The 24,479-nt window shown below is 38.1% G+C and overlaps 2 protein-coding genes across 7 annotated transcripts in view; one reads left to right on the top strand and one right to left on the bottom strand.

Moving 5' to 3' along the window:
• Positions 1-5: 5 nt before the first annotated feature.
• ERI2 (ERI1 exoribonuclease family member 2) lies at positions 6-24,239 on the top strand. 5 transcript variants are annotated; one of them, XM_047713925.1, is made up of 9 exons: positions 6-129; positions 1,499-1,566; positions 1,652-1,735; positions 2,246-2,373; positions 4,113-4,269; positions 5,638-5,738; positions 6,230-6,311; positions 6,990-7,078; positions 24,094-24,239. In XM_047713925.1, the coding sequence occupies exons 1-9, from the start codon at positions 107-109 to the stop codon at positions 24,100-24,102; spliced, it is 741 nt and encodes a 246-aa protein (XP_047569881.1). In that variant the 5' UTR covers positions 6-106; the 3' UTR covers positions 24,103-24,239. The 5 variants fall into 5 exon arrangements, with proteins under 5 accessions (XP_047569881.1, XP_047569876.1, XP_047569879.1 ...); XM_047713920.1 differs by lacking the exon at positions 24,094-24,239 and adding an exon at positions 7,284-8,612; XM_047713923.1 differs by lacking the exon at positions 24,094-24,239 and adding an exon at positions 8,149-8,352.
• Positions 9,370-24,479, bottom strand: part of LOC125090825 (acyl-coenzyme A synthetase ACSM3, mitochondrial) — a 30,284-nt gene continuing 15,174 nt past the window's right edge. For both annotated transcript variants that reach the window (XM_047713930.1, XM_047713931.1), the window contains exons 6-14: positions 24,233-24,389; positions 23,873-23,952; positions 21,654-21,777; positions 20,622-20,702; positions 15,471-15,572; positions 13,387-13,514; positions 13,195-13,294; positions 10,156-10,275; positions 9,370-9,771 (exon numbers count right to left, since the gene is read on the bottom strand). In XM_047713930.1, coding sequence (XP_047569886.1) covers positions 9,685-9,771; positions 10,156-10,275; positions 13,195-13,294; positions 13,387-13,514; positions 15,471-15,572; positions 20,622-20,702; positions 21,654-21,777; positions 23,873-23,952; positions 24,233-24,389 — 979 coding nt within the window. In that variant the 3' untranslated portion in view covers positions 9,370-9,684. The remainder of the gene's footprint in view (positions 9,772-10,155; positions 10,276-13,194; positions 13,295-13,386; positions 13,515-15,470; positions 15,573-20,621; positions 20,703-21,653; positions 21,778-23,872; positions 23,953-24,232; positions 24,390-24,479) is intronic.

The raw sequence follows: 24,479 nt of genomic DNA, 5'->3' as shown, positions 1-24,479 counted from the left end.
CGCCGCCGCCGCCGCCTTCTCAGACGCGCCAGGCGTTTGAACGGACCGGAAGTAGTAATTTAACGACTTCCGGCAGTTGGGCTCAGAGGAGTAAGGAGTGCCGGGAATGGCGACCAAGAAGCTTGCGCGGTACGCGAGGGGTTTCTGGGCTGAGGGTGGCTCCTGGTCGAGTGCTGGCGCCCGCAGCCGGCCTGGGAAGTGCGCATCCGCGGTGTCAGCTTTCATTCTCTGCAGCCCAGGCGTCTCTGCCCCGGACTGAAAGGTCTCAGCTTGGATTTCGGTCTCGAGGCTCTCAGGCCGCCCTCTGCGCGAGAGTGGAAGAACCAGGGTTCGGCCTGTGTGGCCTTGAGCCACTGTCAGCCCATTCTAGGCCTCTGGAAACGAACTGGACGTGACAGCGCCTGGTAGGCCGTTCCGAGGTCTCAGGCAGCCCCCCTTCACCCGTCAAGCTGTTCACCCTACCACTTCCTAGTGATCCGTTTAAGTCGTATTGTGATTTATTGTAGCCTTCTCCCTGATTCCTGGTCACGCTGTACACATTTCTGATTTCAAAAGAGCTGTTGTAATGTAGTGGTAAATAGCATGGGTTTCAGAGTTGGTCGATTCTGCTTTCACATACCAAATCTGTGTTCTTTGGCGAATTACTGAATCCGTTTTCTCATCCAAAAAATAGAGGTAGCAACAACTCCTACAGTTCTTAACGATTACATGAGATCACTAGAGCTCAGTGCTTGCTATGTAGTAAGAAATTAGATAAATGTTGGCAGTTATTCCCACCTCCTTCCATTTCCCATCACAGGTCTTAAACAAACAAAAAACACAAAACGACAACAGGAAGTGTCGCCTAGTTAAGCTTGACCTGTTCCTCGAAGTAGTTGTCTTACTTAACACCTAAGGAAGCTCATCCCTTTCTGTGAATTCAAGTATTGCCTTTGCGGATCCTTTGTCATATATTACCTTATAGTAGTTTACCATGGATGTCTCCTTTCTTCACCCAGCTGTAATTTTGAGCTCCTGGAAGACTGGATCTTCACTATCTCCTCAGAACTGGTCTGTGCACATAGTAAGGGCTTGAAAAATGAAAAGGCAGAAATAAGCTTTTCAATGCATCTTTACCTCTGCAATCACTCACGTTCCTCAGTATTTACTGTCAAATAAGGAAAGCAAAAGGAATTACTCTTAAGTTTGCAAATATGAACTTTGAGGCTCATGCAGGTAAAATGACTATTAAAATTTAATGACTGTTAAAATCAAAAGAGATTTTGGCAGTCAATATAAGAACCAAGGTCTTCTGTACTCCTGGGGCAAATAATACATTATATGTTTATAAAAATAATTAAAAAAAACAACAACAAGGTTGTCTGCTCTCAAAGTTGTTCAATTTCCAGTCACTCACATTAATTCATTAATAATGAGGGTTATAACATTAGTTTGTTAGCATGTTCAAACAGGAGTGTGAATGCTTTTGTTGAACATACTTGGTTGTTATACATTTTAGGCAGCTTGGATTAATTAGAAAAAAGTCAGTTGCACCAGCAAATGGAAATCTAGGAAGAAGCAAATCCAGTAAGTATTGTGCTTCATTTCTTTACATTTTGTATCCTTGCACTTTTAACACTGATAAACTATAAGGACACCCTTTGTTTTGCAGAGCAGTTGTTTGACTACTTAATTGTCATTGATTTTGAGTCAACATGTTGGAATGATGGGAAACGCCACCAGAGCCAAGAAATAAGTAAGTCTGGACTGCCAGTGGCCAAAGCTAGCCCAAGAGGAGTCACTGTAATAGATATAAAGTAGTCAACAATTAGTTTAAAGGAAATAAGATACCCTATGAATTGGTAGTTTACTATAAAGCCTGACTTGACAAAAAAAGAACAAAAATCTAACATCTAAAAGTATATAAAATTATTTTAGAATTTCATACAAAATCTCAATTGTATAGGGACAGAAAAAATACCTTTGCTAAAAGAAATACATTTTAACTTCCATATGGTCTTAATATTTAATTGTGGAAATATATTCAAGAGTTTTAAATAGATATAACTTTAATATTCTGATTTAGTCTTTGGTACAATTTTATTATAACTATTATATCACACTGCTTTGGTCATTTTAATATGCTTTGACTGAAATAGTGACTGTCTAAAAATGCTATATGATGGTTAAATATGTTTAATTTAGAGTGATGACCGCATTAATTTAACAATTATGTATTCAAGTGTCAATTGAATTTTTCGTGTAGTTGAATTTCCAGCTATATTGCTGAACACATCAACTGGGGAGATTGAATCTGAGTTCCATGCTTATGTTCAGCCTCAAGAACATCCAATTCTTTCTGAATTTTGTATGGAACTAACAGGCATAAAACAGGTATGCCCTTTTCTTTTCCCTACCTCTCTTCTCACCCTGCCACCCCCCCAAAACAAGAAAGTATGATGCAAATATTAAAGTTCAGAAATCAGGGGCGCCTGGGTGGCTCAGTGGGTTAAAGCCTCTGCCTTCGGCTCAGGTCATGATCCCAGAGTCCTGGGATCGAGCCCCACATCGGGCTCTCTGCTCAGCAGGGAGCCTGCTTCCCTCTCTCTCTCTCTGCCTGCTTCTCTGCCTACTTGTGATCTCTCTCTCTCTGTCAAATAAATAAATAAAATCTTAAAAAAAAAAAAAAAAAGAAAGAAATCAGGGGCACATGGGTGGCTCAGCTGCCTGAGTGGCTGGCTCTTGATTTCAGCTCAAGTCATGATCTAGAGGTCCTGGGATCGAACCCCGCATCAGGCTCCAACTTCAGTAGGGAGTCTGTTTTAAGAGTCTCTCTCCCCGGGCGCCTGGGTGGCCCAGTGGGTTAAAGCCTCTGCCTTCGGCTCAGATCATGATCCCAGTCTCCTGGGATTGAGCCCCACGTCGGGCTCTCTGTTCAGCGGGGAGCCTGCTTCCTCCTCTCTCTCTCCCTGCCTCTCTGCCTGCTTGTGATCTCTCTCTGTCAAATAAATAAATAAAATAAAATCTTTAAAAAAAAAAAAAAAGAGTATCTCTCCCTCTCCTCACCCTGCACATGCTCTCTCTCCCTCTCTCTCTAAAAATAAATAAATCCTTAAAAAAATAAATAAATAAAATTCAGAAATCAGTTTTTAAAAGAAAATAAAAAGTATATACCATTTGAAATTAGATTTATGTACTGTTAGAAATAATGTTCCCTCCAGAACTCTGTTGGAATCTTTAAAAATTAGATAGAATAGTGTTGTAAAAATGAATATCAAACTTATTTCATGGAAATTAAATTAATTTCATGGAAATCAGTCAGGATTTAATTACTATGTTCTGTGTGATTTAGGTAGAGCAGCCTAATTTTTCTTACCTTGCAGAGTTCTAATCATTATATTATCTCTCTTCCATGTGTTTTAGCATCTTTTTCTAAATTCTGGCAGTCAGAAGCTCTTTTTTATTTTATTTTATTTTTTTATTTTTACGTATTTAGTTGACAGACAGAGATCACAAGTATGCAGGGAGGCAGGCAGAGAGAGAGGAGGAAGCAGGCTCTCTGCTCCGCAGGGCTCGATCCCAGGACCCGAGCCGAAGCCAGAGGCTTCAACCCACTGGGCCACCCAGGCGCCCCTAGAAGCTCTTTTTTTTTTTTTTTTTAAAGATTTTATTTATTTATTTGACAGAGATCATAAGTAGGCAGAGAGGCAGGCAGAGAGAGAGGGGGAAATAGGCTCCCCGCTGAGCAGAGAGAACCCGATGCGGAGCTCAATCCCAGGACCCTGAGACCATGACCTGAGCCGAAGGCAGAGGCTTTAACCCACTGAGCCACCCAGGAGCCCCCCCCGCTTTTTTTTTAAGATTTTATTTATTTGCGAGAGACAGAGAGAGAGAATAAGTTGCGGGGAGGGGCAAAGGGAGAACCAGGGGAACAAAGAGCCCAATGTGGGACTTGATCCCAGGACCCTGGATTATGACCAGTGCCGAAGGCAGATGCTTAACCAACTGAGCCACCCAGGTGCCCAGAAACTCTTCTTTTTTGCATGCCTCTATGGTGCTTAATTTTGTGCTAATGATGTATTCAATAATTATGGAATTCGATTGTTAAATTCAGATTTTGTGACTTTACTCAGGCTCAAGTAGATGAAGGAGTCCCTCTGAGGATTTGCTTATCTCAATTCTGTAAATGGGTTCAGAAGATTCAGCAACAGAAGAAAATTATTTTTGCTACTGGGATTTCAGATCTGCCTAATTCCGAAGTAAAATTATGTGCATTTGTTACTTGGTCAGGTAAAAAAACAAATTGTATCTATCAATCATAAATGAGTGGAATAACCACTGTGAATTCTTTATCTGTAGTAAGAATTGTACTTGTTAACCTCTTAGGCCTTGAAAAGAAATCTCAGTGCCTAACAGATGTTAACCAAGGAAAATAAATTTATTCATATTTTTCAAATTTTACCATCCTGGGATACTTTAAAATTTTTTAAGACTTAACCCTAAGAATTTTTCTAGATTGTACCTCTTTGTTTTTCTGGCTCCAGGCAAAGATGATTTAGTGAAAACTCTTATGCTACTTTCTACAACCTTGAATTAAAAGTCTTCATTCCACTCACATCCTTTGCTTTATACTTTCATATTAGGAAAAAATGGGCCATTTAAGTAGATCTTTTGTATGCCTATGATACAGCATTGCAATTAATAGTCATTGATAGCAAGGCTGTGCCATTGTTAGTCATATTTTTGGTTTTAGGTTTCTATAAGATGTCTGGTTTCTCAATTACGTTAGTATTTTCTAGAATGTTGAAAGCAGATAACCTTCTCCAGGCCTTGTAACTTGATACCTTACTCTTCTTTCTGAGATACTCAGTGTTTTTAATTGGGTGTTTAAGGAATCGTTTTGAGACTTAGTTACCAACCTAATTTCTTAATAGTAAATTATGTAAAGTGAATAATTGTTAGATATTAACAGCAAATAAATTCTGTTTCGTTTTATATAGTATATTGTTATAGTATATACAGTATAGTTTATATTCTCTATATAGTACATATTATACTTTGGTATATAGTATGTAATGATAGTATATACACATAAAATGTATATAAATTTGTATATAAACGTGTCATTTTTAAAATTTATTTTTTTAAGATTTTATTTATTAAAAAAATAAAAATTAAAAATTAAAAAAAGATTTTATTTATTTATTTGACAGACAGAGATCACAAGTAGGCAGAGAGGCAGGCAGAGAGAGGAAGGGAATCAGGCGCCCTGCTGATTAGAAAGCCCGATGCAGGGCTCCATCCCAGGACCCTGGGATCATGACCTGAGCGGAAGGCAGAGGCTTTAACCCACTGAGCCACCCAGGCGCCCCTAAATGTGTCATTTATATAAATATTATATTCTATGTGTTATTTCTTTCTAAATCTTACATAATATTTCAGCCTTTTATTTATAAATGATTTATATTTATATTTACATATTTATATTATATATTTTATATTATATCTTATATATTTATATTTTATGCATAAATATAAATATATTGTTTATTTATTATATTTATTTATATTATATATTTATAGTATTAAATTTATATTTATAAATATAAAAACTGCTGGCATCATTGAATTTGTTCTATTTTAATATACTTAATGCAGACTGGGACCTGGGGGTTTGCCTGGAGTATGAGTGTAAAAGAAAACAGCTGATAAAACCCATGTTCTTAAATTCTTGGATTGATCTCAGAGTAACTTACAAGGTAAGGGTCAAAAATGGGGGCATAGTCACTTTCCTTCTATGGAAAAATGATTAAACTTCATCCCATGCAAGGGTATAGGTTACTATAAATAAATATTTTTTTAAACTTTAAACTTTCACATAAATACATTTTTTTGAAGATTTTATTTATTTATTTGACAGAGAGAGATCACAAGTAGGCAGAGAGGCAGGCAGAGAGGGGGAAGCAGGCTCCCTGCTGAGCAGAGAGCACGATGCGGGGCTTGATTCCAGGACCCAGGCATCATGACCTGAGCCAAAGGCAGAGGCTTTAACACACTGAGCCACCCAGGCACCCCCATAAATACATTTCTTAAAGAAGGTAAAAATGACAACAAAATAAGCATATTCCAAGTCTAATAGAATGAAAAATTATGAAAAGTAAGTGGTTAATACATAGTTTTTCTTTTTTTTTTAATACATAGTTTTTCTAATAGTAACTTTTTTTTTGATATGTTTCTTTTATTTGGTTAGATTTTCTATAGAAGAAAACCAAAAGGACTGAGTGGTGCCCTGCAGGAAGTGGGAATAGAATTCTTAGGACGAGAACATTCTGGTTAGTATAAATTGAAAGTAATTTTATTATGTAAGTTTTCTTACTTCTATAGTCTTTCATATGGATCTCGTATTTTTGGTAATGTCATTCAATTTTATTATGTAAGTTTTCTTATTTCTATAGTCTTTCATATGAATCTTGTATTTTTGGTGATGTCATTAATAAGGAGTATCCTTTCAGGCTAAAGAAGTTCCTAGTCTATAAAAAAAAAAAAAAAAAAAAAAAGTTCCTAGTCTATACAATTCAAAGATGTCTGACTTTCAAATTATACTACCATAACGTAGTATAAGATAAAGACTGCCATCTAGTGGCTTTCTGGTTGCTAAAAAGAATGAGAATTAGCTAAATCAGATGGAGATTAAACAAACGCCCAAATTAGTGAATTAGTGAAAAAACTGAATAAGACCGTTAGATTACTCACAAAGCGTGGTCCCTGCAGAATGTTGCTTGCATTTTTTTGAACTGTAACAAATTTTTATCTCCTCTGTAAATGTGGGAGATCTTGTCTTTTGTTGGTAAGCTTGCCACAGCATTTGCTAGTCCAGTTTATCATAATTAAAATTAGTAGATGATAGTAAAACTAATAGTATGTTTCAATGTTAATTATGATTTCTTATTTTTGCTATATTTCTTTACACTGTTACTATTAAATTCAGTGTTTGTTATCTATTTCCTCAGGGTTGGATGATTCTCGGAATACTGCTCTGCTTGCTTGGAAAATGATCAGGGATGGTTGCTTAATGAAAATTACAAGGTCCTTGAACAAGGTTAGTGGTGTCTTGCCTCTTTATCCTGTCATCTCAAACTCCAGAAGTAATCGTAGGTTCATTGAAATATAGATATCATGTGTGGAATCCTTGATAAATCAATGAATGATGACATTTTTCTTTTTTGTCAAATCATATAATGTGTACTAAAGAGATTATGAATGCATAGTTTCTAAAGCTATTGGATTTGTCTGTGGAATCATAGGTTCCCACTAAGAAGAATTCCAGCGTTTTCACCAGAAATTTGAATACGAATCAAGTTGAAGAAAGGTCAGCCTGCAACAGTAGCATTCAGGGTCTGAGCATATATGATAGGGAGCCTAAAAATACAGTAAATTCTCATGAAAAAGTTCAAATGAGGTCAGTTGGTGTAAATTCTCCTCTAAAGGTACAGCAAGATCAGTTCCAACTAAAAAACAATGTAAAAGCAGCTCTTCATAATGCCAAAAGCTATTTATCTCTTTTCAATACAAAGTCCTCTACTTCTGTGGAGCAGTTGCCGTCTGCCAACTTGAATACACCTATGCAGAAGCACATAAGAAACGAACACCTTGCATTTAGTACCAAATCTAAGTCTTCAGCAATTGGTTCAGAATTGGTACTTGTATCAACTACCATTTCATCTGTTAATCATGTTTCTGATATGGAAATGAGTTCTGCTCTTGATTGTTTACCTATGTTGGCTGATTGGGAGGATGTAGCTTTACTGCCAGCATCTCAGCCTGAGCAAAGTATAGATTATATACCTTCCATTAGTGACTCAAACTTAGATACTTCATTTAATTCTATAGAAAGATTAATGGTTTTAAAAGAAGGCACAGAAGAAACCCCTCAAAAATCTGGGACCTCTAAGTCTGTCGTATATAAGAGTCCACATACTACTATTTATCATGTGGAAGAAGCCAAAGATCCAGATTCAGATGTTTCTGACTTTAAATTACCTGAATGCAAATCAAGTAGCTTCAACAGTGTTAATGCCACTATGTCTCATCCTTCAGTTTTGGGGAAATACCCCCACCTTTCAGGTAGTACTAAAAGGAATATATCCAGTCCTCTATCTTTCCCGCCAGCAAAAAAACAGACCCTCATTGTTCATGAAGAAAAATCTACATCATCTGATGGCTCCCCAGTGAGAAATTGTCCCCGGAAGGTCCTCCCCTCTATCTTAGCTTCTACAGTTAACCTACAAGAGCCTTGGAAGAATGGGAAAATGACACCTCCTTTATGCAAGTGTGGCCGAAGATCTAAGAGACTTGTTGTTTCTAATAATGGACCAAACCATGGGAAAGTTTTCTATTGTTGTCCAGTTGGGAAATACCAAGAAAACAGAAAGTGTTGTGGTTATTTCAAATGGGAACAAACACTTCAAAAGGAAAGAGCCAACAGCAGAGTTCTGTCTCATTCTCCAAGGGGACTCACTTTTAGTTCCCCAGAAGTAAGCCATATATGTAACAGAAATGTAAATTTTTCTAAAAATTCATTGAGACTCAGACCTTCAATGAGGAATTGATAAACTTTCTCTACATTGAAACTATGTTTTTACTTTAATTTGATTTTTTGTGTGATAAAGAGAAAAAAGTATATAGGGCTACAAGTTATGGGGACTTAGCATATCTTGAGTTCTATAGACTATATTGGGGCTATTATACACACACACACGTACATACATACACACACACTGTAAATAGAGAAAAAAATCAATTTCACAGTCTTCTAATTTCATCAGTTATCTAACATGTGTCTTCCGTTCATGTATGAATCCTGATTGTTCCTTTAATTTCCAAACATCATGAGTATTCTGATAATAGTTTACACTGTTTTATTTTTATATATTAACACTTGCCAAATTTATCATACTTTTTTGAAGAACCACTAATTAAATATTTTGTATACTATATTTGATTAGATACAAGCAACAGTAGTATGGTGTTCTTCTTTTAGTTAGACCCTGAAATGAATTTAAACTATTTTTAAGTTACTTGAATAAAAATGTGACTAATAAAAATCCCTAGCCTGTTTTCAGGTAGATACTTAGACTTCGAGAATTATGATCATCATCTAACTGATATTTTTATTTTTCTAAAAACTTTTATAATAAGTTGTTTAGTTTTATTTCAAAACTTGAAGATTTGTTCTGATTTGTATATCAATGAGTCAGAAGAATGATTCAACCAACAGGTCAGAAATTTGATTCGGATACTATATGCTTTAAAATTTTCTTAGCAATTGATGGCATTGTTTTCATATTGCCAAAATCATAAGAACCTTGACACTAATGCAGAGGAATTTTATTCTAAATAAATATTCTACACATTTTATTTCAGAATTCAGCCTCTGATGTTATACCCACAAGATATTTTATTTTACTTTTTTTAAAGTTTTTTTTTTTTTTAAGTACTCTACACCCAATGTGGGGCTCAAAATTAGAACCCTGATATCAAGAGTTGCATTCCCGACTGACTGAGCCAGCCAGGTGTCCCAACCACAAGATATTTTAAATCAACAACTTACAAATATATTACCACATTTGTCATCACCTCCCTATACTCTTGTGGTTTTGACAGAATCTTTGTTTTATAGATACTGTGATAAATAATAGAACAGATTTAAATTGTTTCCCATTCTTTCTTCCTCAGTTCATTTCTTTTGATCTTCCCGCTGATAGTCTTTGGCAGCTCTTGAACAAATTCCACCTGTTAAGATCAAGGGAAAAAATTAGCCCAGAAGTTTTCATCTTTAGACAAAGTAAGTTATATAGCAGTTATTATCTCTAGATGAAAGAATTAGGACACCCATTTGGGTCAGTGTTGGTTGGTTCTATCTATAACCAGTGTTATTGAGGAGATGTCGCTTAGTATTTAGAATTTACTACAAGTCCAGTAAGCCAAATGACCCAGCAAATTATGTCAAGAGATTCATTTTAATCTCAAAGAGTCTGATTCTTATCCATGTCATTAGTTCAGTTTAGAATATTTGGTGTAGCATGTTTGAGGAGAACATTTATTAAAATTAAAAAAAAAAACAGCTGAAATTTGTCAGAATGCTAAGCAAATTGTCATCATAATTAGAATACCTACCTTTCTGGGATATTTGTAAGGTGCTGTAGTTTTTTTTACATGCTCCTGAATCTCCTTTTTTAGTTGTTCTTGATCATGTGACATGTAATCAGGGGCCAGAACAATAAAAGCCTTTACTACCTGCAAAAAATATTTGAAACACCAGGAATATGAGTTGTATATTTTTATGTTTCTCTAACTGGGAATCTAAGTGCTTGCTGGGGTGGGCCAGAAGGCTTCATAGTGTTTAATCCCAGCTCTGTGCTCTTAAGTCAGCCAGTTTGAGTCTCATAACTCTTGTTCTGTAATACAAGAGAGTTTCTGGGACCTCTGCTTTGTTAATGATCTTAATGAATTAGAACTTTCTCATCTAACTACATCTTGAACTCTGCCCTCTGACCTGCTTCTGTTTCTGAGCTGTCTTTGCTCTTGAGCTCTTACCTCATCTTTTATCTCCTTCAAGAAAATTTCCCTTTAGAAAAAAAAACATTTTCCTTTTAGGAACTCAACAATGCACTAAGCACAGCCTTTTGGGTAACATACTTAGCCTGGTCTAGCCTAGTTTCTAGGTCCCTACCCTCATTGTGGCCCTTATAAAGAGTATTCACACTGAGTTTGCTGTATCCTTGTTGAAGGGAACAGTTCATTCAGGCTGTGCACTCTTCATTCCAGAGGTACTTATGTTGATAATAAGGTTGTGAAAATTCCAGCAGACACTTTGCTATTACTCCGACCAATTTACCTGACCTTGAGGAACAAGAGTAGAAAATGGTGGTGGTCTTGCTGTCTACTTGGCAGAAGACAGGGAGGACTTCATCACTTTATGCTCACAAATCCTGTTCTCAAAGTTCACTCTTCTTTGAAATGTTTTGGAAAATCCTGCCCTGCCCAGAGTGTTTAGACATTCTATCTATAATTTTATCATACCCATTTTTTGATATTTCATAAAATGTTTTTGTGTTTATACTGGCTCTTCTGCTTTATCAATAAAAAAATTTAACCTTGCTAGAGGTGACTCATTCAGAGGTAGATTATTTTAAGAAATAATGTTTGTAATTATTGGCTTGAATATTGATGACTTCTACACTTTGGATAACGTCCACTGTATCTTTGTAAAAGTTTTTTTTTTTTTTTTTTTTAAGATTTATTTACTTATAGAGAAAGCACACCCATGCACCCAGGAGTTGTAGGAGGGGCAGAGGGAGAGAATCTCAAGCAAACCCCACACTTAGTGCCGAGCTCAACTTGGAGCTCAATCTCATGACCCTGAGATTATGACCTGACCTGAAATCAAGAGTTAGATGCTCAACTGTCTAAGCCACCCAGGTGCCCCTATAAAAATCTTTATAAACCAGGGCACCTGGGTGGCTCAGTGGGTTAAGGCCTCTGCCTTCGGCTCAGGTCATGATCCTGGGGTCCTGGGATTGAGCCCCACATCGGGCTCTCTGCTCAGTGGGGAGCCTGTTTCCTCCTCTCTCTCTGCCTGCCTCTCTGCCTACTTGTGATCTCCGTCTGTCAAATAAGTAAATTAAAAGAAAAAAAAAACCCTTTAAAAATCTTTATAACCGTTACAGAAGATCATAAATTAATATGGAGTGCCCTAACATGATGAAGAGCATGACAGCTCAGAAACAGAAGGTTCAAATCACACTTTGTTGTGTAATTTTGGGAATGTTAGGATACCTCTCTGTGCTTGTTTCCTTCTCCAAAAAGAGAGGTTGTGAGGATTAAATAGGGCCTATACAGGCCCTGTGTAGGGCTTAATAATACCTGGAACGTCAGAAAAAGTCATCAGAAATATTAGGTATTAGTTGTAGTAGTATTAGAAGTACAACAATTTTTTTTTTTAACTAAAATCCTTAAGTTGGCTTCAAAGTTTCTCTAAAATTCTCTGCAAAATGTTGCATTTTTATAAGAGTCTATAGTTGTGCCATTTAATATGGTAGCCACTTGTAACTTTAAACTTCATTAAAATGAAATAAACATTTTCTAAGTCATACCAGCCACATCTCAAGTGCTTTATAGCCATGTGTATTGTATCAAATGGTACAGATATAGAATATTTCCATCATTGCATAAGTCCAGTAGTGACCTATGGCCTTCAAATTACAAAGAACATTGTGATCCTACTGGTGGAGTTAAGAGTGAAAGGGTAAACTGCAGTAATCACAGAATCAATTCCCTGATCTATGGAATATTGGAGGCCTTGCTTGGCAAAGGAGACCTGAAGAGTAGCATGGAACCTTTAAACCCAAACTACCCTGTGATCAGCCTCAGTAAGAATGAGCTTTCAAGCGTATATACGACTCTTGATCTTGGGATCATGAGATGAACCTCTCACTGGGCATAGAGCTTGCTTTAAAAAAAAAAAAAAAAAAAAAGGGAATGAGCTTTCAGGACTCTCTTATTCACAGCTTATTTCCTGAATCTTCCACCCATCCATGTACCCAGCCTACTTCTGGTTGCCTTAGTTGCTATCTTTTTTTTTTTTTAAGATTTTATTTATTTATTTGACAGAGAGAGATTACAAGTAGGCAGAGAGACAGGCAGAGAGGGGTGGGGAAGCAGGATCCCCACTAAGCAGAGAGCCCGACATGGGGCTCAATCCCAGGACCCCGAGACCACTACCTGAGCAGAAGACAGAGGCTTTTACCCACTGAGCCACCCAGTGCCTCTTTAGTTGCTATCTTTGACCTTCCTTCCACCCCCTGATACCTGATGCTGGCCTAGCCTCCTCAGCTACACTAGAGACCATGTTGGTTTCCAGACCTGGGTAATAACTTAATACCATCTAGCTGATATCTGGCATCCTATCCTGCTGTGAGCCTGGGTTGTTGGCATTCACACCATCCCTCTATGGAAGGATACAAATTCCTTATAGATATTTTCAGTCTTATTTGTAGTAGTTCTTTCTGACTACCATATTTACTAATGACTGTCTGACTTGGAGTTAGTCAGTCATTTGGGTAATTCTGTTTCAGTGAACTGCTGAAAAGTATGTGTTAGACTGCCAACAAATTATAAAATGGAGATGAATTTTTTTTTTTTTTTTTTTTTTACCTCTCCCCTGACGGGGTCTGGGCTGCTGACAACAGCAGCCTCTACAACAGCAGGATGCTCAATCAGGGCACTTTCCACCTCAAATGGTCCAATTCTGTAACTGTGAAATAAAACATATAAAGGTGAGCAGCAGATCCACTCCAGAACACCAATGATCAGTTAATGTAGACATATACACAGATGAAAAATTACCCAGAGGACAATATGATATCATCTGCTCTTGCAACAAACCAGAAATAGCCATCTTCATCCACATAGCCCCTGTCCCCAGTGAGGTAGAAATTGCCTCGTAGTGTTGAAGCTGTTTTTGTAGGATTATCCTGTGAAACAAATAGAATTTTGTTAGTATTACTGTGAATGTGATTCTTCTATTCAGTTGGAATTTTAAATGTTTAAGGGAGGGGAAAAAAAAAGTCGTCTCTTTGAGAAGACTGGGAATGAAGAGGTACCAGCACATGAAATAAAGATGAAATTCCATTGTTGCCCAGTCAAAGAAAGGTAAACTATAGTTACAAAGACTAGGCATGCTGCCATCCTGACAATTTTCTTTTTTAAAGATTTTATTTAGGGGCACCTGGGTGGCTCAGTGGGTTAAGGCCTCTGCCTTCAGCTTGGGTCATGATCCCAGCGTCCTGGGATGGAGCCCCACATCGGGCTCTCTGCTCCACGCAGAGCCTGCTTCCTCCTCTCTCTCTGCCTGCCTCTCTGCCTACTTGTGATCTCTGTCTATCAAATAAATAAAATCTTAAAAAAAAACAATAAAAGGGGCACCTGGGTGGTTCAGTGGGTTAAGGCCTCTGCCTTCAGCTCAGGTCATGATCCCAGGGTCCTGGGATCGAGCCCTGCATCAGGCTCTCTGCTCAGTGGGGAGCCTGCTTCCCCCTCTCTGCCTGCCTCTCTGCCTACTTGTGATCTCTGTCTGTCACATAAAATCTTTAAACAATAAATAAATAAAGATTTTATTTATTTATTTATTTAGAGAGAGGGAGATAGCAAGGGGGGAGCACGAATGGGGTTGGGAAGGGCAGACACAGAGGGAGAAGGAGACTCCCCGCTGAGCAAAGTTCCTGAGACATGGGGGCTTGATTCCAGGACCCTGGGATCATGACCTGGGCTGAAGGCAGATGCTTAATTGACTGAGCCACCCAGGTGCCCCTTCTTTTCTTTTTTAAAGATGTTTAAAATTTGAGGGAGAGAGAGAGTGGCGGGAGGGCCACAGGGAGAGGGAAAGAATCTTAAGCAGATCCCATGTTGAATGCAGAGCCCAATGCAGGGTTCATTCCCGTGACCCTGGGATCACAACTTCAGGGGAAACCAAGAGTTGGTTGCTTAACCAACTGAGCCACCATGTGCCCCCCTGAGAATTTTCTTTGATGGATCACTAAACACTGCAGGAGTTGAGGATCCAAGGTGTGGGGTAATTAAGTCTTTTGGGTGGTTAATACCTAACACTGGGAGGAAAAGAGAGAGGTGAATACTCAGAGTTAAAAGAAAGCACCAGCACCTAATAAAGAATAAACTTTGCTTTTACATTTTGTAATGTAGAACTGGTTCTGTAACTTTGGTAGGAGGAAACAAGGAAGTATTGTTGTATTATGTAAAATTCATGGACAAGTAGGGATGCCTGGGTGGCTCAGTCAGTTAAGCATCTGCCTTCGGCTCAGGTCATGATCCCAGGGTTCTGGGTTCTGTCCCTGTTTCTCCCTCTCCTCTGCCTACCGCTCCCCCTGCTTGTGCTCTTTTTATCTCTGTCAAATAAATAAAATATTTTTAAAAATTTTTAAATTCACTGATAAGTAGAACCCGGACCTTTGATTATATCAATGTAAACTTCACTATAATATGTATACTTCCATCATAGATGAAAATAGGTTTGCAAACAGTAGGGAACTTGGAAGGCCTCTAGTGAAAGACATTTCTTAATCTCACTGCCCCATTTTCTATCCCTCTCACTCAAGAAGGGAGACTAAGCAGATTTCAGGAAAATGATTAGGTGCTGTTTTACTGTGTAGAGGATGAGTATATACAAAAAGGCTGTCTTTCTAGGGCTCCCTTCTCTTACCTTCATGAGCCTGGAGCAGTGATCTAGCCTTGCGAGAACAAGCATTTGGATGTTTCTTTGATTTCCTCTCTGAGGAATTAATATTCAGGACAATGAATCTCTCAAGATATGTCTAAGTACCTATCCTGGCTGTGTTTTATGGCAAATAGGGATCATTACCAAGCACTTTTGAGAAATAAGTAGGAAATAAAAGGTTATTTAATAAGTCTCTTACTATATAATGAGCAAAAAGGCCAAATGGTCGGTTAGGTAGAACTTGAATGCCAATATCTCCTTCTTGTCCAGGAGGTAGAACATTGCCATTTACATCTAAAATCTAGGATAAAATAGAACAATTGATTTAAGGAAATGTTTATGTAAGGTGCATGTTAAAAATTTTACTTTGCATGTTTTGTATTTTGCCATTTAAGAATGCAGACTTCCAAAAAAAATTTAAGTATACTTTAAATTCTCAAGAGAAATGTATTTATTTAAATTCTTAGTGCAAAATACATGATAAAATGCAAGTTAGCAAAATATAAAGAATAAAAATCATCTTTAATTCTATCTAACAATAATCTCATTTTTGGTCATATCTTTTGAGACAATATAGAGATAGGAAAAAATAGGATCACTTTATAAATACACTGTTTTACAACCTTCTTTTATCATGCAGTATGTCTTGGTTGTCTTATTCTCAAGTAAATATTTCATTACTGGTTTACAAACGTTGTTTAACTATGGAACAAATAAAACCTTACTTCAGGAACCCAATATAAGTAAGCAGAGAAAGGGGAATGTTCTCTGGTTGAAACACTGCTGAGTATGCCAGAAGCCTTGTTTTCTTACCTTTTCCCGAGTCCTCCTAGTTCCCTGAAGTACCTAACAGTGAAAAACTGACAGTAGCTAGCATTACTTAGGCCCTGACTGGATTCCAACTAATAAATGCTACAGCTCTAAGTACTTTACATATATTGTTTTCTTTAGTCATTACAACAGTCCTATCTGGTTAGCACTATTACCATGCTCAAATGAGGAAACCAAGGTGCAGAGTTTAAGCAACACAGTGTATGACTGAGATGGAATTAAATCTCAGCAATCACACTCCAGATCTTGCCCTCTTCGTCACAACACTTCTCTGCAGTCTCTCCAGTGAGTTCAATCCAATTTTTAAAAACCCAGATTAACGTTTTTCAGGCTGGTCACTTAACTCATGTACCACATTTTGCCTTAAATAACTTTTAGCTATCTTTATTTTACGTACATCCACCAAGAGCCTTCAAATCTGATATGTGGCTTGTGTGGAAAATAGGGGTATAATACTTATTTGGCATTTGCCAGATGGAAATGGGCTCTGTCCCCAAAAGAAACTTGAAAGGCAGAAGAATTCTAAATGTAAAATCTTACTTTTACATTCTTATAAATAAAAAATATATAAATTCCCACCCAGTCATCTAAAGAACATTTGGCTCCAGTATCAAGGAATTACTGATGGAAAGGAGATATTTTAAGAGTTCCAGATACTGGGGTGCCTGGGTGGCTCAGTGGGTTAAGCCTCTGCCTTCCGCTCAGGTCATGATCTCAGGGTTCTGGGATCGACTCTCATCGGGCTCTCTGCTCAGCAGGGAGTCTGCTCCCCTCGCCCTCTCTGCCTGCCTCTCTGCCTACTTGTGATCTCTCTCTGTCAAATAAATAAATAAAATCTTTAAAAAAAAAAAAGAGTTCCAGATACTTAAAATAGACTACTCTTTAATGGATAGGAAGAGGCAAATGTTCTATTTCTGGAGAGAATCTCCGGATTATGCAAGTGGCCTTAAAAATCTTTAGACATGAAAATTACGGGCTTTGGGCTTTGAAGTTGCAAGAATCTGGTACCCAGCTGGTGGGAGCACATACTCAGATGCCACACTGTCATTGCAGATGCTCTTAGCTAGGTAACAAGAGAAGTAATAGGAGCCCTTGGGAAAAAGTTGAAAATGGAGGTAGTTGCCTTAGGGAAATATGCACATCAAAACTACAAGGAGATATTACTTCACACCCATTAGTTTAGCTGCTATCAAAAACACAGAAAGTGTTGGTGAAGATGTGGAAAAATTGGAACCCTTGTGCACTGTTTTGGGAATGTAAAATGGTATAACCACTGTAGAAAACAGTATGGCAATTCCTCAAAAAATTAAAAATAGAATTACCATATGATCCAGCATTTCTGCTTCTGTGTATATACCCAAAAGAATTAAAAGCATGGCCTTGAAGAGATATTTATATACCCATGTTGATCACAGCACTATTCACAATAGCTAAAATGTGGAAAGAACCCACCCATTGACAAATGAACAGAAACTCAAAATGTGTTATATCCATACAATGGAATATTATCCAGCCTTAAAAAAGGAAGGAAATTCTGACCCATGCTACATGGATAAAACTTGAGGACATTATGCTAAGTTGTAATTAGCCAGTCACAAAAAGATAAATACTGGTTCCACTTAATACGAGGTACTTATAAATAGTAGTTACAAAGATAGAAAGTAGGATGGTGGTTGCCGGCGGGCTGGGGACATTGTGGAATGGAAGTTATTATTTAATAGATATAGTCTCAATTTTACAAGATGAAAAGAGTTATGGAGCTAGATCTTGTTAATAATTGCACAATATTATGAATGTATTTAATACCACTGAGCTATGCACTTAAAAATGGTCAAGATGGTATATTTTATGTGTATTTATTATAATTTAAAATTGGGGGGGAAATTAGCTAGTAATGCTGACTAGGAATGCATGACAGAGCAATTCTCCTCTTGGCCACACCCTTTCTGCATTCAAATGTAGTTGCTCCAGGGACGCCTGGGTGGCTCAGTTGGTTGGACGACTGCCTTCGGCTCAGGTCATGATCCTGGATTCCCGGGATCGAGTCCCGCATCGGGCTCCCATCTCCACGGGGAGTCTGCTTCTCTCTCTGACCTTCTCACTCATGCTCTCTCTCACTGTCTCTCTCTCAAATAAATAAATAAAATCTTAAAAAAAAAAATGTAGTTGCTCCAGAAAACCACTGGGCTCAAATTAGTGGGGTGGTGGTGATACACTGCTTTTGGATCACTGTGAGTACAGCTGCACCTGTGAGACCTTCACAGCAATGCATATTGGGAATTGTTATTAAGAGGGAAGAAAGGAACACAGTTTTGTGAAACGCTAGCTTGATTACTTACAATGCAGACATAATAATGCTTAATTACCAATTTTTCTTTCTCTAACCTAAGGCAGCCTAAAACCAATGAACCATTGTTAAGCCTGTTTACAGAATGTAACCAGGACTCCTCTACCATCTCTTCTTAGAAAAGCTTTTCAAAGGAAGGAAATGCAAGGGAAAGATCAATGATAATAATGGCACCTATCTTTTAGGTCTATATTATGTGCCCAACACTTAGTTCTTTAGAGATGTTATCTCATTTAATCCTCACAAGAAGCCTATGACATCAGTTCTGTTATTATTAGGTCAACCAACCACCAGTTTGCCTGGGACTGAGGCAGGAGAGTGTCTCTGGGATGTATGTCTTTCCATGCTAAAACCAAGTAAGTCCCAGGCAAACTGAGGCAAGTTGGTCACCCTAGTCCCTATTTTACAAATCAGGAAACTGAGACTTTAGTAACTTCCCCAGAGACACTCAGCCAAAGACACTCAGCTCATGAAGCTCAGAGCCAGACCTGAACCACCAGGCAAACCTACTTTTAGACGAGGTTCTCATCAAAGTTAAAGCAAGAGCGAGAACCCAGATCTGGCTTATTCCATAAGTTGACATCAGCAATCCATTTCAAACTTACTCAAACTTACCCGATTGTAAGAACTGGGATGCTTATTTAAAACACAGATTTCAGGGTCCCACCTAGAAGGGGCCTGAAAATTAGTATTTTTTTTAAAGATTTTTATTTATTTATTTCACAGAGAGAGATCACAAGTAGGCAGAGAGGCAGGCAGAGAGAGAGATAGAGGAGGAAGCATGTTCCCCGCTGAGCAGAGAGGCCGATGCGGGACTCGATCCCAGGACTCTGAGATCATGACCTGAGCCGAAGGCAGAGGCTTAACCCACTGAGCCACCCAGGTGCCCCAGTATTTTTTTTTAAAGATTATTTATTTATTTATTTGACAGACAGAGATCACAAGTAGGCAGAGAGGCAGGCAGAGAGAGAGGGGGAAGCAGGCTCCCCGCTGAGCAGAGAGCCCAATGCGGGGCTCGATCCCAGGACCCTGATCATGACCTGAGCCGAAGGCAGAGGCTTTAACCCACTGAGCCACCCAGGTGCCCTGAAAATTAGTATTTTTTAACGAGTATCTGTGTAAACCTTATGATCAGAAAAGCCTGGGAAGATTGATTTTATCTATAATTACCCCTCATTTAGGTTTGGTTTCGTGTGTTCTATAAATTCATCTATTTTGTGTTTTCATTGCTATGCCATGGTTTTCTCTTATGTATTAGTCTAAGTTCCTTTGGCTATGCCTAGCTTTGGGTCTGCTGATCTGAGAACCTGTCCAAATTGTGCAGATGGGATAACAGGATGCTCCTTAGGGATCAGGTGGTAATAACAGCCATGGTTACAGAGAGCCAGGAAATGGCCAGGCAGAGGTGGGTAAGGAGAAAAATACTTCAGCTACTATAAACTGTAGCTTTCTTTGGCCTACTTGCACCCCTTAGAAGGTCTTAACCTCTCTTGTTAGAAAGGGCAATGTGATGGTTGTGGTTAAAAGTACAGATACCAGGACCAGATTGCTTGGGATTGAATCCCAGCACTAGTAGCTCCTAGCTATGTGACCTCTGGTGAATTCCTTCCCTCTCTGTGCCTCATCTATAAAATGGTTCTTTTTTATTTTTTATTGACATGCAGTTGATATACAGTGTTATATTAGTTTTAGGTGTACAACATAGTGATTCAACAAGTTTATATATTATGCTATGCTCACCACAAGTGTAGCCACCCTGTGTCACCATACAATGCGACACAATACCATTGACTATATTCCCTATGCTGATCTTTTATCTTTGTAACTTACTTATTCTATAATTGGAAGCCTGTATCTCCTACTTCCCTTCAGCCATTTTAAGATGGTTCTTATATTGGTAATGTCTCTCATAAGTTCTTTCTGGGAATCAAATAGATAAATATTTATAAAATGCCTAGAACTGCTTGGCACAAGAAACTTCTTTGCAAAAAAAAAAAAAAGTGGAGACCATTAAATTAATGTCTCTAATCCATTTCCATTACATGGAAATTAAGATGTCATAGAAGCAGCACGAAATCATCGCCAAAACTAGGAGCGTAGCAGAGGGTCGAGTGGGGTAAGTGGTCAATGGATTGGGTTGTTAAATATTCTCCTGGAAGGGGATGTACAAACCTTAACATCAAAAGCAGGAGACGGCTTTCCCATTGAGCCAGGCTTAATTTTCATTCCCTTAAAATTTCCGCAGATTAGCACCTAGTTCAGAAGGAAAAAGAATCAAGTAACATTATAAGTAACTTAAAATTCATTCATTCATCTGCCATGCATTCATTAAACAAATATTTATTGATGATCATCATTATTATGATGAGCAAGGCTCAAAATAAAACAAATTTCTGCTCTCATGGAGTGTAGAGATAGACACTAAACAAATACATAAAGTTACAACACTTAGTAAATTGATAATTACTAAAATATCCACATTAATGAAAACATTTGTACCCATATTAGCATGATACTTATTATGCTACTTCTATTTCATACATCTGTCAATTTTAGGTATTTTAATTTTTGACCAGGCACTACATTCTCATGGTTTATAAATAGAAGCATTATAAAAAGACACTATGAAAAATTTTTCGGCCTTTCCCTTATCTGCTCCATTGTATGCCTCCTTTTCCTTACATAATAATCAGTCTTGTTAGTAGCTTATTCATTTCCTCTAGAATTCTTATTCTTATTTCTACAAGCTCTTTAAATAACTCTTTTTAGAAATATACTTGCCCAGGAGTTATCTAGTGAACTCTTAATATTTCAAGTAACAAGGAGCTCAGCATTTTACATTTTTGAGGCAACCCTAAGAGAGTTCCCTCTTACATAAGGGGAAATCTTCCTGTAGATCTAGTATTCTTTCACTTAAAATATATTGTAATGCCTTCACTCTGATCGTCTCTATTGTGGCTTTTCTCAGTAAATGGCTAAACAACTGTATCTGTTACAGGGCTTTTATGCAACTAGCTTCCCTTACAACTTTTTTTTTTTTTAACTATTCTTCTAACCACTCACCTTCCTCCCTATCTCTCAATCATAAGGATATAATAAACACGTATTTTAAAATTTATTTATCAGTTATTTATATTTATTTATCAGTTTTTATTTATCCAGCTAAGTTGAGTCCAGCCCTGTCTTTTCAATGAGGTCCTATACCGTTTCAGTCTGTCCGTATCCTTCATAGATATCCAGACCTGTCCTTTTTCTCCATTGTTCAGTCACTTCAGGATTGATTGGTTCACCAGCACTCACACAGTGCTTTAAGCTTTTAAATTTATAGCTTCTCAGAAAACAGGTAAGTTAAATTTAGGAGAAAAAATGGAGAGAAATGAAAATTAAAGTTATTTCTATGAAATTCAATGTAAAGTGTGTTTTAGTTCCCTCCTTCCTCCCCTCACCAATACAAAATAAACAAACCATTCTAACATTGTAAGGTGACTCCTAAAACATCCTTTTTTTTTTTCCTACTTTTATTTTTTGGGAGTGTATGATTTGTTGCCAAAAAAAAAAAAGCCATGTCACCTCAGGGAAGGTGCTACATGATAACATTTTAAGTCAGTGATTAAAAATTTACCAATTGGGGCACCTGGGTGGCTCAGTAGGTAAAAGCCTCTGCCTTCGGCTCAGGACATGATCCCAGGGTCTTGGGATCGAGCCCTGCATTGAGCCCCACATCGGACTCTGCTCAGCAGAGAGCCTGCCTCCCCCTCTCTCTCTGCCTGCCCCTCTACCTACTTGTGATCTCTGTCAAATAAATAAATAAAGTCTTTAAAAAAAACAATTTACCAGTTGTGTGGTTAAATTGACTGTGGAATATTATGCAATGGAATACTATAGAGCGGTAAAAAAAAAAAAAAAGGAAAACTCCTAGACAGTGCTGTCCAACAGAAATTTTTGCCACAATCAAAGTGTTCTATTATCTGCACTATCCACTGCAGTATCATCTAGCCCTATGTGGCTATTGAGCGCTTGAAACATAGCTAGTGCAACTTTGGAACTGAATTTTTAGTTAATTAAAATTAAATGTAAGGGGCATCTGGGTGGCTTAGTGGGTTAAAGCCTCTGCCTTCGGCTCAGGTCATGATCTCAGGGTCCTGGGATCAAGTCCTGCATCGGGCTCTCTGCTCAGCGGGGATCCTGCTCCCCCTCCCCCCGCCTGCCTCTCTGCCTACTTGTGATCTCTGTCTGTCAAATAAATAAATAAAATCTTTAAAAAAATTTTTTTTAAATTATATTTAAGTAATTACATGGGGCAATATTACCATATTGGATAGAACTGGATAGCACACAGTTCCAGTATATATTGTTAGGCAAAAAAGGGAAGGTACAGAACCGTGAACATATTATGTTTCCATTTATGTTTTTTGTGTGTTTGTTTTGTTTATATATTTATTTACTTTTATTTGACAGAGATCACAAGTAGGCAGAGAGGCAGGCAGAGAGAGAGGAAGGGAAGCAGACTCCCTGCGGGGCTTGATCCCAGGACCCTGGGACCATGACCAGAGCTGAAGGCAGAGGCTTTAACTTACTGAGCCACCCAGGCCCCCCTCCATTTATGTTTATAAAAGGGTGAGAATACTGGCATATTGGCTTGTTTTTGCACAGATTTCATGGAGGAGAACTGAGATGGAGGACAAGGCTTAGAAAAAGAACTTTCACTCTGTATTTTTACATACCTATTGAATTTTATGTTGTATGAAATACTCCCTATTCAAAAAGTTTAAAAAAATTTTAACAATTCAAAAATATTTACCAATGCACCCTTTCAAATGGAATCAGTAATAGAGCAAAAGATATCTATCCTTTCTCCTATTTGCTGGACTAGAGTTCCAAATAGGGGTTATTTTTCTGGTTTCTCAGCTCAGGCAACATTCATCATCTAAAAGATTAAACACTGGGGCACCTGGGTGGCTCAGTGGGTTTAAAGCCTCTGTCTTCAGCTCAGGTCATGATCCCAGGGTCCTGGGATCAAGCCCCACATCGGGCTCTCTGCTCAGCGGGGAGCCTGCTTCCTCCTCTCTCTCTGCCTGCCTCTCTGACTACTTGTAATCTCTGTCTATCAAATAAATAAGTAAAATCTTTAAAAAAAATTAAAAAAAAAAGATTAAACACCTTTTATCCATAACCACTGGGCTCCAAAGGGGTACACCCACGGCTGAACCCTCCCTCTCCTCTTCTTGTTTGGGGGAGCCTGCCCTGGACCTAGCAATTACGACTTAAAGAATGAGAGCAAGAAGGAAAAGGGGGACAAGAGATTGTTAAACTCCATACCTACCAACGTGGAACTATGTTTTTAGGCAGAAATAGCCTTTATTTTATGGCTTCCTTTTCTTGTCCCCTAACCCCACTAAGTGCCTATTTACCAACCTGCTTACCTGGTCATATCATTCTGTATAAGCATTCGGTATGCAGTTGGTGCTGAACAGAAGACTGTGATGGGAAACTTGGAAAGTGTCTGCAATTTAGAAGTAAACTCTTAGTCTTACTACAACTTTAAAAATAAGTCCCTAAATGTTTATGGTAGGCATAGCACAACTTAAATGTTGTTTATTCCAACATAAATGTATTCACACCTTTCCTTTGTATATCTTTTCAGGATAATTGACTTTCCAGGTATGAAATATCTTAAATCATATTGTCTACTCTGATTTCTGCAAGTTGCTTTATTCATCAGTCCTGTCAGGGACACTGCTAAAGCATTCCTGAATAGTGACCTCTTGCACCCTGGGCCTTACTTGCAAGATGGAAGTTGGCTCGAAACGTGGCAAATAATGTGCAAATACACATGCTCCCTGGATCCATGGAGAAAAGACACTACTCCATGCCGACTTTGCCCAGCCTGTGTCTGAGGTATTCCACATCACATCTGAAGGAGTCAAATCCAGCCAGAACCTGGGAAAACAAAGAATAGTCCTGATATATATAAGGAAAACAAATTGAAAAGATCAACAAATGAATCATCACCTCTGTAGTTTTGACACG

This window comes from Lutra lutra, chromosome 18 (genome assembly GCF_902655055.1).
Source record: "Lutra lutra chromosome 18, mLutLut1.2, whole genome shotgun sequence".
NCBI classification, from domain to species: Eukaryota; Metazoa; Chordata; class Mammalia; order Carnivora; family Mustelidae; genus Lutra; species Lutra lutra.
Note: the sequence above shows the minus strand (reverse complement) of the source record. Positions and strands in the feature narration are given on the sequence as shown.

Bases quoted from the DNA above. Each gene is read 5' to 3' on its own strand.
- ERI2 (XM_047713920.1), top strand. From the start codon at position 107: ATGGCGACCAAGAAGCTTGCGCG. The intron at 130-1,498 runs GTACGCGAGGGG...TATACATTTTAG, and splicing joins GCGACCAAGAAGCTTGCGCG to GCAGCTTGGATTAATTAGAA. The intron at 2,374-4,112 runs GTATGCCCTTTT...GACTTTACTCAG, and splicing joins AACTAACAGGCATAAAACAG to GCTCAAGTAGATGAAGGAGT.